The 17,821-nt window shown below is 45.5% G+C and overlaps 2 protein-coding genes across 6 annotated transcripts in view; both read right to left on the reverse strand.

Moving 5' to 3' along the window:
* Positions 1-3,805, reverse strand: part of LOC119441715 (F-box/LRR-repeat protein 4) — a 51,292-nt gene extending 47,487 nt beyond the window's left edge. Inside the window, exons 1-2 of one of the 3 annotated variants that reach the window (XR_007465592.1) lie at positions 3,564-3,805; positions 3,249-3,348 (exon numbers count right to left, since the gene is read on the reverse strand). Coding sequence is in view for 2 of the 3 variants with exons in the window: in XM_037706315.2 (XP_037562243.1) it covers positions 3,249-3,348; positions 3,564-3,719 (256 nt within the window). In the remaining variant the exon portion in view is untranslated. The remainder of the gene's footprint in view (positions 1-3,248; positions 3,349-3,563) is intronic. The other 2 variants (XM_037706315.2, XM_049661555.1) reach the window with 2 other exon arrangements.
* A 559-nt stretch (positions 3,806-4,364) lies between these two features.
* Positions 4,365-16,774, reverse strand: LOC119441716 (ADP-ribosylation factor 1). 3 transcript variants are annotated; one of them, XM_037706318.2, is made up of 5 exons: positions 16,638-16,774; positions 15,621-15,834; positions 12,403-12,513; positions 7,594-7,718; positions 4,365-5,469 (listed from the first exon to the last, which is right to left on the reverse strand). In XM_037706318.2, exons 2-5 carry the CDS (start codon positions 15,766-15,768, stop codon positions 5,308-5,310), a joined length of 546 nt encoding a protein of 181 aa, XP_037562246.1. In that variant the 5' UTR covers positions 15,769-15,834; positions 16,638-16,774; the 3' UTR covers positions 4,365-5,307. The 3 variants fall into 3 exon arrangements, with proteins under 3 accessions (XP_037562246.1, XP_049517513.1, XP_037562244.1); XM_049661556.1 differs by having other exon boundaries at positions 16,629-16,755; XM_037706316.2 differs by lacking the exon at positions 16,638-16,774 and adding an exon at positions 16,540-16,564.
* Between the last annotated feature and the right edge of the window lie 1,047 nt (positions 16,775-17,821).

The following is a 17,821-nucleotide window of genomic DNA, read 5'->3' on the forward strand; positions in this document are numbered from 1 at the left end:
AACACTTGGGGTGTCAGACCAAAGTTTAGTAGCGGGAGGAACACACAGTTATCAGCTAATGTGGCAATGGTATGTGGCACAGTAACATTGCACGTCAGGCGTACGTCAGTAATCAGAGTGATGATATAGTCGCCGTCAGGAACGGGAGGGGTCGATGAGAAACATGTGTACGTGACGGCTCAAGGCGGCAGGCGAACAAAAGCGGTGGGGCTTAAGCGGCTGACGGGCGTTTTACAGGCATCTGATACAAGAGGAAGATCGAGGCAGAGTGTTTCAGAAGAACAATCAATTAAGGCAGAGTGTGCCGAAAGAAAGTCAAGGCCAAGCTTGTCATGAGGGCAGTGAGCAAGGACGGCAAAAAGGACAACAGTGTGAGGACCGGCAATGCTGACACGGGCGGTGCACATTCCGATCACTTGAACAGCACCGCCATCGGCAACACGTATTGCCTGTGTCGTAGACGGCGCCATAATCTTCTGCAGGCGGCAGCGTAAAGGGGCGCTCATAATACACAAGTGTGCGCCAGTGTCGATGAGGGCGGTCACAGGAACATTGTCGACTTTGACTTCCAGAAGGCTATGGTGAGTGGGGAGAGTCAGCAGAGAATTTGCAGGGGATGATGGCATTGCAGCTTCACCTCCATAAGCTGCACTATCTAGTTTTCCGGCGGCGAGCATCCAGAGAAGGATGGCGAGGAAAAGCAGCGAGGCTGCATAGAGCGGGATTGGCGGCGTTGCGGCGACAGGGAGCGGAAGAAGCAGCGAACAGGAGCAGTGGCGTCAGAGGGAAGAGGCTCATGGGTGAACGAGTAGTAAGTAGGGGAACCAGCGGCCAAACATCTAGGAGTGGGGTGCATGGAGGTCTGGCGAGATGCGTAGGCCCAACAGCGATGGCAATAACGAGCAATGTGCCCGGCCTAATGACAGGAGAAGCAGATGGGCTAATCGTCGGGCGTTCTCCATTCCGCAGGATTGCGGAAGGAGACGAGAGGCGTAGGATCATCGAGCGGGTCCAGAGAAATAAGGCCGAGCATCAGGACGAGTCAGTGGGCACGCTGATGGAAGGCCGAGATTGGCAAACTCCTGCCTGACTACAGCTTGAATGAGAGACACTGATGGCTGCGATGGGTCACTGGCGGGGGATGTAAACACGGGTGGTTGAATAGGTGCAGGACAGGCAGCTTCAATCTTGCGACGAACAATGTGTGCAACGTGGTCACAGGTGGGCGGCAGGCGAACGGCATCACACGATGAAGTTGCAGCCGTATTGGGCAGCCGTATGAATCTCTGTGTTATACGGCGGCTCTTGGCATGTTCAAACCGCCGGCACTCTTTGATGATTGTGTTGACGGTATCAACGTTGGTATACACGAGCAGGTTAAGAGCATCGTCGGCCATGCCTTTGAGCACATGAGAAACCCTCTCGGACTCGGGCATGTGCTCGTCAACCTGGCGGCAAAGAGCGATAATGTCCTGAATGTAAGAGACATGACTTGGAGGATGTCTGTGCACGAGTCGCAAGTTCATTCTGTGCAGCAAGCTGCCGACCAGTGCTGTCACCGAAAAGGTCGCGGATCTTGTCTCTTTGAAAGAGCCCCAGCTTGTAATGTCCGCCTCGTGCGTCTCGAGCCGCACCCACGGTGGGCCATCGAGGTAAAAAAGCACGTTGGTGAGCATAAGGGTCGGGTCCCACGTGTAGCTGGCACTGATCCGTTCGTAAAGGTTGAGCCATTTGTCGACGTCAACCCCATCCTGGCCGGAAAAGACACCAGGATCAAGAGCAGGAGGCAGAACGATGTAGGTGGGTGCCACGGGAGGGGCAGGGGGTGAAGACGATGTGCCTGCACCGACTGACATGGTCGGAAGCGTGATGAGGCCGCCCTTGCGGAGCTCCGTGATGGAAACAGGGAACTACCCAGCACCTCTACCACAAAGATGTTACGTAAAACGGCCCACAGGGCTGGTCTATTTACACTGTATTTACACTACATGAGAGACACAGTAGCCAAGATGGTGGGCAACCACCAGCACACGACAGAACCGTCTTTTTTGTTGTCTGCCCCAGGCAGAATGTCTTTCTCGTAGCAATATTCACCATAACACGAGTGCTATTCAAAGTTTTCCTGCTCAATGATTGACACCAGTCATTTAGCTGCGCCACTCACTATTTCAGTGTTATATGGGACAAAAATAATGGATAAATGTGTTTGAAGAAAAAAAAAGCATTTTTTTTTGTTATTCTCCGTGCATTACTGCATTGCATCTTCTTTTCTGGGGTTTTACGTGCCAAAACTAGGCCTGATTATGAGGCACGCCGTAGTGGAGGGCTCCGGGTTAATTTTGACCACCTGGGGTTCTTTAACGTGCACTACAACGCAAGCACACGGGCGTTTTTGCATTTTGCCTCCATCGAAATGCGGCCGCTGCGGCTGGGATTCGATCCCGCATTACTGCACTGCAAGAATTTGCAGTAATGGCTTTTGGCAATTGCAATATGGCAGTGACATACATGAACGTAGAAGAAATTATTTGTTTTGAAAACATAATTACACTTGCTAGGAAAGGGAAAGTGAGGAGCAGGCTGGCAACTGGAAGAAGATCGCAAGCATGAAAACTTTCGGGGACGCTTAAGTTTCGCCTTGTAACGCGATAGCATTCAAAGATCCCCGACTTCTCATTCCCGGCAACTGCGGCTTATGTAACCGTGTAATGTTTACCGGGAAACGCTGGCAGCAACCTCTATGCACGAAGGCGAGCTTTCTGGTAGAAACGCGGCTTCTAGCGTGGGCCGATCTTGTGTTATTCTTTCGCACTTTTAATATTTCAGTGTGAGATTTAACATAAAATGCATGCGCTGTCAAGTGTTTTGTTTCGTGACATTTGTTGGTGGGAATATTCGCAATATTCCGAGGAATAACTTTGTAAAGAATGTAAGAGGTCTGAGCAACTTTAGTGATAGAACTTTAGTGCCGTATAGAATATATACGGAAATTTTCGCTTACGGGATGCCAACGCCGGCTACGGCGCGAACACCGGATTTTCTACGACACGGCCGGGCCCTGAACGATCGCGTTAAAACACATTGCAGTATTCACCGTTACTGCTGACGACAAGTTGTATTTATTTGAGCAAAATAAGGTGGGTAGCACTTTTTATACAGGCATCAGAAACCAATAAACAACAAAGTCTAAGGTGCTCCAGCATGGGCAGAGATCACCAACACAATAAGGCTCATGTGACAATACTTGCCAACGTAATCCTGGCTCTTGACGTATCTTTCCTTCGGCAGAATGGTTTTAAAGTTCCTGTCGGATATCGAATACAGAAGCCACCATGGTCCGTACGTGCGCTGTGAAAATTAAGGCCGCATTTCAGTCACACGCTCTCCACATCAATTCGGAGTGCTTTAGATAATGCTTTCGCCGCTGCTTTCGCTTGCGCAGTGCGAACATGTCTTCCACTAAGTGACTAGCAATTAGGTTAGAGAAATTTCTTCGTTTTCATGTTCTACGAGATGCAGAGAATACTCATACATCGTAAACAGAATGACGCCGAGAAACGTACCGCTGAAAACGTCTCGGAATAATCTCCGTACTCCGGGAAGACCTCAGGCGCTCCGATTACATTTAATGCCACGTACGATATACTGTTGTAACTGCCATACTGAGAACTGTAATCTGCGACTTCTTTGACGTCTTGGCAGATTTCATCATCGTCCATTTAAAAATTTCGCAATACTGAGAATAAACTTGGGATTGACGGACCGACACCAAAAACGCTCGAGTTAACTCTAGAGTCTATGGAGACAGCTGTGGTAGTGTCGATGACGATCCGGAACGATGTGGATACAAGAGGTATGTATACATATATACATGCAATGGTACACGGATGGTACATGGTACACAGATACCGGTGTCACACGGCTACTTTCGAGCACGATCCGGATCGAAATGCTCGACAACGATTGACCCCATCCCTCATTTTGCACAAAGGAGGCAACCACAACCGAGAAATTCAATCCCTATCGACAGTGCGCCTTGCGACACCTATGATACAAAGCATGCGCGCGTATGATGACAGCATCGACGGCAATTATTAGACATATTGCAGCTTTTCGAAATTAAATCAAGTAATGACTCTGGTATTCACTTTTGTACGTGGATTTCTACTGTGCACACACGAATCAAACGAAAACCGAAACTACACAGCTCCGAACGGACTTTCTGCTAAGCAAAATTCTGCTTTCAACATTCGAAGTTAACGTATCGAGTGCACTCACCGTACAGAACGAAGTTGCGAGCACGCCGAATGGCGAGATCCATCAAAAAGTAGGGTCACACAGTCCAGTGCATTAACACAAACAGGTTGAAGGTCCTTATTTTTATTTTGTAATGAAAATTACAAGCATCTCAAATACACTGAAGAAAAACAGTCAGTCCTAACAGGTAGAGAAGTAAAAAAAAAAAAAAAAAATTATGAACAGCCTAAGTGACAAAAATGCACAATAAAATAACACCCCTTCCCCCCCCCCCACACAAGCCTGGCCTGCTGCCAAAACCCTCTGCACACAATTGGGCCCAATCTTCTGCACAGAATTATGTACAATCGTGCACCACTCTTCTATATAACCTGATCCTGCACACAACGGAATAAAAGGGGTGCTCGTGAAACCATGCCTTTAATTCAAAAATCCAGCACGGAATACAAGAAGCACGTGTGATGTTGATTGATCAGTCCATCCTTGCTGCACCGCGCGCACGCAACCTTACACTTCTTATGCAAAGCCTTTCTGTATGCCACCTTGGGTACTAGCAACATGTAAAGAAAGGTCTGTCAGTTGCTCTTTACAGTAGAGAGAGGGCGAGAAAAAGAAACACAGGGACATGGCAAGTGCCGACGCATCACACTTGGCAACCGGGACAAAGAAAGCCTATGCAGTGGCAGGCGAACTTGACTGGACCAGCAGACGATTTTCGGCTTAGCACACAGGCAAGGATGACAAAAAGAAACGGCTAATGGTTTCCAAGAACAGCAGCAAGCAAAAAAAAAAAAAAGAATACTGGTGGCAGACAGAAAGGCAGACGAGAGAGAAAAAAAAGTTAGCGAACGGGATAGAAGAAAATCTTTTCTCCCCGTGCCTTTCCCACCCCTCTCCAAGGCAGGGTGGACTGTAGAGAGGGCTGTCACAGAAGGATGAGGCGATCCAGTCCTTTTCTCTCGTCCCTCTTGGAAAAAAAAGTGCTCTCCCCACCCAGCCGACAACGCGCGCACGCACTACTGTGATGTAGTGGCTTCTGTGGTATCAGTTCTACTTCTGGTTCTTGAGCTGGTTGGAGAGCCAGTCGAGGCCCTCGTAGAGGCCGTCTCCACTGGTGGCACAGGTGGCCTGGATGTACCAGTTGCGGTTGCGCAGAGAGTGCAGGCCCAGCTTGTCCGTTATCTCAGCTGCATTCATGGCATTTGGCAAGTCCTGAAACGAAGTGCAGACAAAGGTGTGAACACATTGTGCCCCCGAATCAGCAAGTGCAGATCAAATGCAACATTAAAATCAATCTGCAGCAATGATGAAATTTTCCACTTTGAAAATGTTCACAGGTTTAAAGGTACACTAAAGTAGTTAAAATTGCAGTTCAATTTAGAATTTTTTAAATTTAAGTTTTCCCTTAATCTTGTAGTCAAAAATGTATTTCTGAGGCTTTATGTGCCAAAACCATGATCTGACTGAGGTACACTAGATTAATTTTTACCAACTATAGTTCTTGAAAGTGCACCTAAATCTAAGTACGCAAGCGTTTTTGCACTTCGTCCACACTGAAACACAGCCATCGTGGCAGAGATTGAACCCGTTGCCCTGAAGCTCAGCAGCGCAAACTATAGCCACTGGCAGGTAATTTCATAGTATTAGTAGTATGTATAGAATTTTAAGGTATAGGTAACAGGTTTTGTGGTAAGGGTAATTTACTGCAAGCCTCTTCTCATGGTATAAGTCGATTTTTTGGTATTGTACAAGGGTAATTTATTATTACATCTAAAATTACTTTGCTCTTTTGTGTCCCTTTAATATGCAAGACTGCGTAGCCAACACAAATGCATGAAAAAAAAATATATAATAATCTTACTGCAAGCAGTTGTTATATCAAGGAAGTTGTCAAACATCGAAGTACTTTGTGTTGTGGCATCTTGAGCATAACAATCTCGCCCTTTGTTTCAATACCCAAATAGTTTGAACAATTCATGTGTTTCTGTCATGGTTGCATCAACAAAAGCATTGGCATAGCTTTTCAAACCTCCAGGAAATTTCTGTATCTTCCCAAACTGCTTAAATCAGTACCATTTAAATTTAACAGATGGGGCTGAATTGCTCAAGGAAGCTGCAGCTGAGAGCTTCAGTTTAATTTTTGACTAGCTCGGTTTCTTAACCTGCACCTTAAACATAGGGCATAAGCGTTTTTGCATTCTGCCCCACATATGAATGCAGCCACCATAGCCAGGAACAGAGTCAGTGACACATTGTGTTCAGCATCAGAAAGCCGTAATGAAAGAGTCACCATGGCAGGTTCTCGTAGTCTTAGCAAGGCCAGCATAATGCTATCATAGCCCTTTGTGTAATACAGCTTCATTACTGTTTTCCATGACCATCAGTGCACTTTTAAACAGCGAGTCAAACACATAGCATGTCTTTTTCACTATGTTTAGTGTCACATTTGTACTGCTTTCTTTCAGTGAATTTCTCTACTTAGCCCAGTTCATGAACACCCTCAGGACAGCACAGAACAAGTCGCACGTTGAGTTGCCATATTTATTCGAACTCAAGCCAATAGTGTTTAAAAACCAGTTATGAAACTCCAGGGTCAACCAATATTCGAAGATTTCGTTAGGAGCTGTTAATGAAAAACTGGCGCTACCGCAAGAAGACATTATATAGCCATCACAATTCGTTGGGCAGATGACCAAAGCACTAGTCAAAATGACGCTATTTTGACCGCTTTAAGTGGACGCTGTGCAAGCGTGTCAACATGTTCATTTCCTTTTTTTTGTGTGTGTGTTTGCTTACGGTTAAGACTTAAGTGTAATAGCACTGAGCAAGCAGTGCCATTACAGGGCTGCATTCAAGCGAAAAGCTGTGCTGGCGGTGGAGCAGTCGTTTAACCTCCAAGCGAGTAGTGACCTCAGAGTGGACGAGATGAATGTGCGTCACTGGCGAAAACAGTGCGGCCAGCTTTTCAAGTGTGCTGCGGAGCAAATGGTCTTTATGGGCTCACAGTAAGGCTGGCACCACAAAGTGGCCATAGCAGACTTCGTAAAGGCGTGAAGGACGCCGGCACTGCTAAACAGTGACAAAGAGCCCAGTGATGACGGCGAGTGAGCCGAGACAACTCCACGAATGGCGCCGGATACTGGCAATAAAGGCCAGTTGTCTTTTGTGGCTGTTTACAATTGATCTCGGTTGGCTTGCAATCGAGGAACGTTTATTTTGTTTTCCAACCCGACGAATTTCGGGGGTTGGTTTAGAATAAAAACAAATGGTAAAAATAAAAAAGCAGCCCACATGGCTTGCTACAGCATGCCAGATGGAAGAAGCAATGAGACCCACCTGCTTGTTGGCAAAGATGAGCAAGACTGCATCCCTGAGCTCATCCTCTGCGAGCATCCTCATGAGCTCTTCCCTTGCCTCACCAATTCGCTCCCTGTCGTTGCTATCCACCACAAATATCAAGCCTAATGGAGAGAAATCGAGGTCAGGAAGCAAATTTAGAAAATCCACAACAATTCAAGCATGACTGACCGCACTGCACTTTTGCAGCCATTACATCTGTTCGGTAGTTGCATGGAAAAAAATGACGTTATGTTCAAATGTACTCCCAAAAATCATAACAGAAGCAGCCACAAAGATGGCCATGCAGAGTAGTGTGTGTAGGAAACAGGCTGCAACATGAAAGCTACGTCGGCCATAGCTCGGTGTACATGTCAAGTTGACGTGCAACCCTGCACGGGCTCATGTGGACATTTTGACATGTTTAGAAGGCAAAACGTGCTTGGTAGGCTTACACACACAGGAAAACTGCAATCCAATCTAAAAAATGCGAAAATACTTTATCTGCCACACAGTGGAGTCCCAAGGCCATTCACATGCTCTGAGCAAAACTCTCTGCAGGAGCTACAGCAAATTTGCACGAAAGAGTGCAATTGGCGCTGCCATGTTCCTGGCAACTGCGTTGTGTGCACGCCTTTCTCCCTATATTTTGGGTTCAGTAAGACTCAACATGTACGGTATGGTCCCCTGTTAAAGGGAACACCAATATACATTTCAAAGACATTACAGTTCAGTTTTGACATGAAGGTCACTGGCAGTAACTTTAGCCAATACAGGTCCATCTAACATATTCCATCTAACACTTTATTCTTATAGTATGATGACAAAATGTTAACTGTTACATTAAGACTGGGACTGATCCTGAAGGATCACACAGCACTACAAAGCGCCACTACACAGTGCCACAAGGGAAGAATGGAAGTAAACTGGAGCACTAATACGAAACATGTTTTTATAAGGTTTGCCACATGCAAAGGACTGTGGAATGCTTGAAAAATATTCTCATGTTCCATTCCTGCATCTGTGGCCCAAAGCAAGCTGGCACATGCACGTGTGCTCTTGCTTTTTGGAGCAAAATTGTCACCTGTGCGACACAGCGCCCAGGCCAATCACCTCAAAATGCTACTTGGCACAAGACAAGTAGGCGTGCAGCTGAGCTACTGAGCAGAGCTTTAGACTGTTGCTCTAGGGGAGCCAGGTTCAAAACCAACCACTGGGAGAGTAATTTTTTAAACTGAAGAGGCCCAAAACAAGGCAAGACGGGAACCTACCTACCACTAAGTGTCTAGTATAAGTCGAATGTTTCACTTGCGTATGAATTTCCTTAAAACGTCATCCCAATGGATTGTTGAAAAGCAGTAGTGCAGCACACATGCCTTAGTTCTGTGGCTGCATCGCAACAAAGCTTTCAGATAGTACAGCCAGAAATATGGCACTAGTGTCTGCACACACACAAGGTGTGCAAGCTCACGCAACATGACAACAATGGCCAGTACCGCATTGGGCAAGTTATCCTCCCGACTTGAACATTAATACGGTTAACCTCAGAGCCAATACGTCATTTCCTCATTGGCAGCGATTCAAAAGTCACCCTCTTGGTGCTGCACCACTAAGCTGTTTTCTGACCATTTTAGCAAAAAGACCTGTTCAGAATTTTTAAGGACGTTAGTATTTGCACATGTTAAGTGTTACTGCTCAAGTATCAAGATTTCGAACAACATACTTTGGGATGAATGTTCGATAATAAAGCAACTTATATTCATAAACACAACACTCCTGCCACAACGAATTCTAAGGACTGCACAACAGTGCTGAAATCCCAAAGAATAAAAAAATCTGCTTTCAATAAAGCCATGCAAAGTAGTTGATAAACTTATGTCCTATTCGCAATTCCCCATGAAGACTTCATTGACTACAGTGCTGGATTGTGCTCTAGAAGCCTTCGATGTTGTACGAGACTGACAGCCTAACTGCCGTCTTGGATATGCCTAAAATAGAGTTCAGAGCACATGGTGACTAGTGCATTATTCTTGTGCCACTGAATGTATACTGTTAAAGGTCCTGGATCAAACATTACCAAATATTGCTCCACATTTATATTGCACTAGCTATCACTGCCATTGCTTTGAATGAAACTTCAAACCGCTGACATGAAGGAGAGACTGCTTACAGCTTGTCCTAATGGGAGAAAAAAAGAAAGCATGCTCGTAATGAGCAAGGATAACTGAGGATCTCTTTTCTAGCAATGATCTCATGAAGCCCATAGACCATGGGTTCTCAAAGTGGGTTCCGCAGGCCCCTGCTCGGGGTTCCGCGAGCCACTGATAAATTTTCCCTGGTCCCGCTCCCGACAAGTGTCTAAAACGGCGAACACGAGGTGCGCTTGATCCAAAGAACCTCCATTACCCATGCCCGAGTGTCAAAAAGCACATCACAGTGCGTAACGGCAACGCGCGAACTGCGCAATAAATACGCAAGCAGCTTGTAGCCACCTAACCTCTGAGAACGGGCAACGCGCCTAAGCTTTCGCACTTGAATCTCGGAGGCCGTAACTTACCACCATGCGCCTTTCTCCTACTTGTAGATACGGTAGGTGCCGATAGCGTGCGCACTGACCTATACGTTGAAGGGTTATAAAAAAAAAAAAAAAAAAAAAAAAAAAAAAAAAAAACCACGCGGAGCACCGTAAATGCGCGCCGCAGAAGAGCAAGAACTGGCGTAGCGTCCAACCGAAACGAAGCGGCGCAGTCCGCATCGCCGTGGTCCTCAGCGGCAATCGTACGCGGCACGTGACTGACAGCAACGCCGAAGTGCTTCGTGCCTAATTGTGCCTTTAAAGCCTTTATTCTTGCGTTTATCGCCGCGCGTAACACCGCGTTGGCGGCTAGCCGCGTGCCTCCGTAAGTGCGTAGTCGCTATCTCTGATCGCGTCGATAACCACCGCAGTTTCGTCCGCAGCGGTTGCGGCAAATAGTAGTTTCATTTTCACTCGATGCGCGCGTCGGCTGCGTGCCTTCACAACTGCGTAGTCGCCTCCCAAGGCAGCGTCGATAGCGACCGCAGTTTCGTCCGCACTTCTTGCAGCGAAAGGTAGTTACGTCTTGACTTGGTGCGTGTGTCAGCCGCCTGCCTTCTGAACCGCAACATCGCCGTCCATGATCGCGTCGATAGCGGCCGCGGTTTCGTCGACAGTGGTTGCGGCAAGCAGTAGTTTCGCTTTTACTCAGTGCAAAGCTGTCAAAGATAAAAAGCACCGACTACATCGCGATGGACGGACAATTTGTTGGCGATCAGCTGAGTGGCGAAAAAATAATCGGGATGTGCGCCCGTTGGTGCAAAGCGCGTCTCAGATGAAAACGCGCGCCGCGAAGGATGTCGCGAGGCCTTCGCCGCTGCTAGCGCTAATCAGTCATGAGATGATGAGAATTTCAGCTTCCGCACTGGTCTTGTGCTAAATAGAAACAATATTTCACGATTCATTTAGTAAATAAAAGAGTGTTGACGTAGTGCAGCATTTGTTTGTTTTCTTGATACCCTCGATAATTCGGTTAAATCAAGGGGGGGGGGTTCCTTGGCACTTTATGGAGCTTAGCAGGGTTCCCTGGGATGAACATACCTGAGAACCCCTGCCATAGACAAAACCAAAGCTCACACTGAGGAAATTTTATTAACGAGCTGCATAAGAGTTAAATTTGTGATATTCCTCATTCTTACTAATCGAAAGGCAAAATGAAAGAGCAGAAATCTGGTTCTGGTGGTAACATTAAAACCTCCACTCTCAGTTGGCTTTTGTGTGTTTGCATGCTTACATACAAGTCTTGTAACATGTTATTTCTTGTTGCATGCAGAGCTCTCCACAGCTTGCCAATGCCACATTGCAGGGAAATGATATGCTCTATGCATTTCTGATGTCACCACGCCATCTCCTCTGCACTCGAAGATAAAGATCAAAGCTGCTCCAACACTAAACAAAACGCTGCAGGAAATAGTGTCAGCATGACATTAGTGAACAGTGTCCAATGTGCTCAAACCAACTGTTTGCTGGACTGTGAATTTTGCTTGCAGAAAACAATGCTCCTGTGCTCGTATTAAAGCTTGTTAAGAGAATTAAGTTGAACAGAGCTTGTGCAGGAGGAAGTCTACCGTAGAGAATATTCGTTGCAAACAGACCTTCGGTGCTATTTGCGCAGAGAGATGCAAAATTGAAACATCCCATATTGCATGCAAAGATGAATCATGTGCAAGCCAAGCATCAATTTCACTTTTCAGGAAATAGTCATCCTTCCACAAAAGTTTGTTCAATTGAGTGTCAATTTCTTATTACTTATGTGAAGGAGGAATTGTGTTTGTCTTAAAGGGCCCCTTTCTCAGGACCCATCAGAAGTTTTCGTTATACTACACTGGAAATTGTAGGGCACTGTGTAGGGAGTGTCTTACCGCCATAATTGTTCAAACTGGCTCATCATTAGAGGAGACAAGAGAAATTTAAATGTCATGTTGCCATGCTGCCGGGAGGCAAACATCACTGCCAGTGTGGACACTCTCCTTCTGCCTCAACTACTGTCCGCAAGTGACTTTGCTTCTCTGCCTTCTCTCACATTGGAGCCGAGGGAATGCACCACATTTACATTGAGAGCCCTGCCTCAATCTTATTTCATCATTGTTTCACACTGAAACAAAATTCCTTGGTTAAGCCTCGCTTGAAGCTCCCCATGCTTATAGTGGCCATTAGTGCTGCACTACTAGATGGATACATCCAGAAGCTCGTAAGTGGCAATTATAATACACTATACAAGCATTCACACGTACCCTGCGTGTTCTGGAAGTAGTGACGCCAAAGTGGACGAATCTTGTCTTGGCCACCAACATCCCACACTGTGAAGCTGATGTTTTTGTATTCTACTGTCTCCACGTTGAAACCTAAGGAATGGAAGAGAAAAGGTACGAGAAACCAACTGTTATAACAAGTCCAAAAAGAAACAAAATGCAAGCACAATGTTAAGCTTCAGACGTCTAGGTGCAAGAACCATGGACTTCACAATTAAGGCTGTGCAGTATTGAAAGTACTTCTTGAAAGCTAGTCAAGGTCAGGCCTTCAGTAGCATCCTGAAATTTAAGCAACTTAATTCCTTTCTTCAAGATGGCTCAGTGGCAGATCCGTTGTAAGTCACATGTTTGCATGTGTTGGAAGCCACTCCCGGTGGTCACCCACACATGATGACCCACCGGGCAATTCCACAAACTCAGTTTAGATGCAGATTGCTATCTGTCAACACATTTCATACAGACATCTGGCATATATCGTGTGCCATCATGAATTCTATCTTCATTTTTTGCAGCATTACATGCGGCATACCAATTGTGTTTGGCGATTTTCTTAAAGTGACAAAAGGGCTAAGTTATTTATAGCAGCAGTACATTTGTGTAGATATCTGCATAATGAACACCAATGTTACGGTGAAATGCCACGTGTTAAAGACACCATTTTGGAATATATTGAGAGTCCTTTGCTTTCAGGTAAGACCCAGCAATTTCCGATTTTCACACCCTGAACAAAATTTCTGAAAATCGGGTTAAACCGAACATTACCTGAATTTTGCCCTTCATAAATGATAATGAAAGCAAATGTTCCAAAACTAATGAACGCTGCCCACTTTTCGTGAGCAAGTGGTCAAAGTATATCGCATTATAATATGAATACGTGAATATGGTAAACATCTCGCTTTTTTAACACTAATGTGTGAACTGGCAGATAAAAACATTATATGGTCAGTGCCTGCCAACCTTTAGTAATGGAAAACTTGTGTTTTTAAAAAAGTACCAGTGTTTACATGAAAACGACAATGGCGCACCGCATTTCCCACAGGTCGCCCCCCATACATGTAAACGGTGCTAATACACTAGAAAGCGATTTAACGCTGCACTGACGTGGCCCTGCATTGCAAATGGTAGCTTTAAGGTTCAGAGTATGTTTACCCAATTACATACATTGTGTTCAAAGAAGGGCGATTGATTTGTCTCGTTGGTATTACATTTTGTTGCAAGAGGGTGTATTTGGAACCAGTTAAGCAGGACAATTTAAGGACTACACTAAGAGCAATTGAACAAGAAATGTTAGGTGTAACGTTAGGAGACAGGAAGAGTGCAGTGTGGATCAGAGAGCAAATGGGGATAGCCAATATTCTAGTTGACATTAAGAGAAAAAGATGGAGCTGGGCAGGCCATGGACCGCGTAGGGCAGATAACGGGTGGACCATTAGAGTTGCAGACTGGGTGCCGAGACAAGGGAAGCACATTCGAGGTCGGCTGAAAGTTAGGTGGGGTAATGAAATTAGGAAATGTGCAAGGCGCAAGTTGGAATCAGCTAGCAAAAGACAGGGGTAATTGGAGATTGGTGGGAGAGGCTTTTGTCTTGCAGTGGACATAAATATAGGGTGGACAAAAACAGGACAAAAGACAAGGACACGAGGCCCAACAGGTCTAGGATGGACACAAATGCTCGCAATGCATATACTAATAATGTATGTCAACGAAGGCTCGTTAAGGTAGAGCAACGAAGCATGCCCTTGTGCACTAGCTTTTGTATTTTCTTCCCTTGTTAAAAAAGTGCAGATGACAATGTAAAGAAGAGGTTGCCATACCTGTCCATTTGTTGTTTCTGTTAATGTGGTTTCTTTAAATGCATCAATAATGCTAGAACACTTCTAGAGATTTCTATAGGTAAATTTGTCACATTATTTGCGAGCAGCTTTCTGTGCCATTACGTGTTCCCGAGAGTTCCTTCGCTTGTTTTAATAAAAGGTTTGTGTCCAACAATTCAATCTACTGTCCAATCTATGGCTTACACATACTACACAATGTTACTTGCAACTGCTGGCCAGTTCATTAGCATTTCAATTGAATCCATGCAGCAGAAACCCCCAAGAGGGGGTAAACATTCCGGGATATCAGGAGCACTTATAAGCTACACTGGACGCCCCCAATTTTTGAGGTATTAAATTTTTGCACAGAAAGTGACACTAATGCTGGTGGATGTCACTGTGGATCTCCTTAAGTGCGCTATACAGTTTCAATGCAATAGTAAGGGACTGCAGTCCCTTGGACTGCGTAGAGGAACTGAGTGTTATACAGAATGCAACTGCCAATTTTGTTTTTCTGTTGAACTACCACCGCTTTCGCTCTTTGGTTTAAGGCCCTGACACAGCCTTCTCTTCAGTTTAATTTAGTTGCAACCCCACAGATTCCTCCAATGCCGAAAAGTTGGTGCAAATAACAAATCTGCCTGTAGTTTAGCCTGGATAGACTGAAAACGTCGGTCTCGATAAGCAGAGGTTTGACAGGCCAGAAAGGACAAAAAAAGACAGGTGGTGCCAATACCTAGAAATTCCCAAAACTAGTCTCACAACACCATATTTATAGACAGTGTCGTACTTGGTACTAGTCAAGGGAAGATAGAAACCTCGTTAAAAACCCCAAGAATCCAAAAATTTCTATGTTTGTCATCGAAAGCCAGTTTCAGCAGCGACAAACCAAATGGAGACAACGGCGAAGCACTGTCGGAATGTGCACCATTCTGAGTCGCGATTGCATCAGATGGATAAACTGCTCTAAAATATGACATGAATGTGCTCACTTCCACTTACAGGCATGCCAACTTCCTCGTCCGAGGAATTACTTCTGCAATCACCACAATGCGACAAGAGGAAGCGGCACAGCCCAAACCGCCCCCGTACGCGAAGATTCAACACGAACCTTCGCCCAGCGCTTTCTACTTTCCCAATGAAAAACGGGCTCGAGCCTACGGAGAAGTGAAACAGGGCACGGCAAATCACGCCATCGAGCACCGTTCGAATGCGAAGCAGCTGTTGCGCACTGTGAGCGCAGGTGCCCTTCCGAGAACGCCCAGAGAATGAGTAAGGCCGGGGAAACAAGAAAAAAAAAAAAAAAAATCTGGGCCGACGTGATAAAAGTCGCAACCCGACCGGCAGGCGAAGACGCTACGCTGCGCAACACGGGTTATTACTCACCGATGGTGGGAATGGTCGTGACGATTTCGCCCAGCTTCAGTTTGTACAGGATGGTAGTCTTCCCGGCCGCGTCCAGGCCCACCATGAGGATCCTCATCTCCTTTTTGCCGAAAAGGCCTTTGAACAAGTTCGCGAATATGTTCCCCATTGTCTTCTAGGCGGTGGCGGTACGTGCGGGGGTTACTTCTGCTTTTCCAAACTCTGGGGCTACCACCTGCAGGAGGAAAAATAAAAATAAGAAATAAACCAACGGAGAGAAATGAAACAAACGGCCAGTTGCGACTAGATCGGTGCGAGGCTCCACGGACTTGTCAAAAGCGCGACAGGAAGGCATTTTTCTCGGGCGAACGCACACGCTGACACGAGGGTCGTTCGGGAGTGACCGTCTGTGGAACATCGCCTCACCGACGCCCCACACATGCACACATTTGACGAGAGAAGGCTTAGTTGCTTTACGCGACAGTGTCATGTCAAAGAAAAACAGGCTCCGAGTAGACAAAATTCAGTTCCCAGTTGCATAACGCCTCCAGATATACACAATAGGCAGTCAAAAACGCAGATGCCAGGCCAATAACTGCGCTTTTAATTGGATTAACAGCCAGCTTTCGAGACCCGACAGCGAGGAACGGAACCGAATACCCGACCGCGGGCCCGAGGGGAAGGCAGGGCAAATGACACGGAACTATGACTGCCGGAATGCATCCTCTCGCCCCAGTAACTAAAAAAAAAGGCTTTCAGCAACACTGCCTGCAACTGCAGACCTTCAAAGTTAGCTTAATACACACGATTACACAAATTAACCTCAGTTATACGATACAATGGCGGTAAAAAGGACATGTTCTGTGGACTGCTGCAATGTTCGGCGAGAAATTTACCGAAAGGGAACGAGCATATGAAAAGCCTGAACGACAAATCGCACCTCGACAACTTTAGACAAGCTCTCAGACACGGCAGCACAAAATAAAAGGTGAACAAACAGCTGAAACGAAGCATTCAAAACGCACTAACCACACGTACCGGCAGCACGGGCGACAAAATATGGCGGAGGTGGAACGGTGAACTCCAAGAAAAAAGCCACGTCACAAACGTGACGTCGCTATCGGCTTTTTTCTCTTCTTTACTGCGACATCTGTTTGTAAGAAGAAAATTCAACTAGCGTCACACGCTGTACACATTTATAAGATAAAATGTTAAGTCCTAATCTTATTAATGTGAGAATGTGTGCTGCTACGCACTGCGAAATTACCCACATAAATATGCGAATTCTATAACTGCTGTCAGTTAATTTATTTTCATCGTTGTCCCCCTTAAGAGATGCATCAATGTCCCCAAAAAGATCAGGGAGCTTTATTGCTAGCCGAAGCTGCTAGTTTCTAGGCGTATTATTGATAAGCCGCACCACTACGAAATTGTTATGTTTGTGGCGCCATCTAACGCAAGAAATGTTGCGCATTTAGTTTTTTACGTAGTCACTGACGTAACGCATTCCGTCATGCTGACGTAATCAATACCGTATAAATGCGTGGCTTTTACGCGTGCATTAATTAGTTCACCGTAGGCAGTTGGTGTTTTTTCTAAGTTGGTCTTTATTCTATGGTAGGCATTACCACGTTGCAGCAGCGTACATTCCTACCGTCGAAATTTCAACCTCGCAACTCGAACAGCCTTAATGTGAACCACAGAGTCTGTATGCTGATGTGGAACCGACCTTGTCCCTTAATTGCACTGACTGGTTCTTGTAGTTAGAAAATTTCTCTAAAGATGAACATTTAAAAATAGACATGCAATGAATGGCTAATGCATCTGAATTTGCCACATTTTCATTTATAGTTATTTTGACGGTTGAAGTCACAGGTCACCAATGTTTTATTAATGCCATTTCAGAGACAGCTTTCCTCATAAAAATATACTGTCAAAAGAAACAAGTTTGGTATTAGGCACTTTAATTAATGGTAATCCAAAAGGTTGCAGGCCCAGTCATCGATATGTACTCACATTAATCTTTACTCTCAGGGACACATTTTTGTTTGAATTATCAGACACGAGTCAAATATGGTTGAATACAGGGTATGGTATTACTACGTTAACAAATCGGCGCACACAGTCTTGCTTCAACACATATGTGACCACAAGCATAATTTTAAGTCGCTCAAAACACATAGGATAAAGTACAAGCCTGGATGAAGTATATAGAAATCCTG

Source organism: Dermacentor silvarum, chromosome 2, assembly GCF_013339745.2.
Source record: "Dermacentor silvarum isolate Dsil-2018 chromosome 2, BIME_Dsil_1.4, whole genome shotgun sequence".
NCBI classification, from domain to species: domain Eukaryota; kingdom Metazoa; phylum Arthropoda; class Arachnida; order Ixodida; family Ixodidae; genus Dermacentor; species Dermacentor silvarum.

What these genes read in the sequence shown, in the direction of transcription:
- LOC119441716 (XM_037706318.2), bottom strand. Translation starts at nt 15,768, where the DNA reads ATGGGGAACATATTCGCGAACTTGTTCAAAGGCCTTTTCGGCAAAAAG. An exon ending in CACGACCATTCCCACCATCG is followed by an intron (nt 12,514 to 15,620) that starts GTGAGTAATAAC and finishes TCCATTCCTTAG; the next exon opens with GTTTCAACGTGGAGACAGTA. An exon ending in CTACTTCCAGAACACGCAGG is followed by an intron (nt 7,719 to 12,402) that starts GTACGTGTGAAT and finishes TCTCTCCATTAG; the next exon opens with GCTTGATATTTGTGGTGGAT.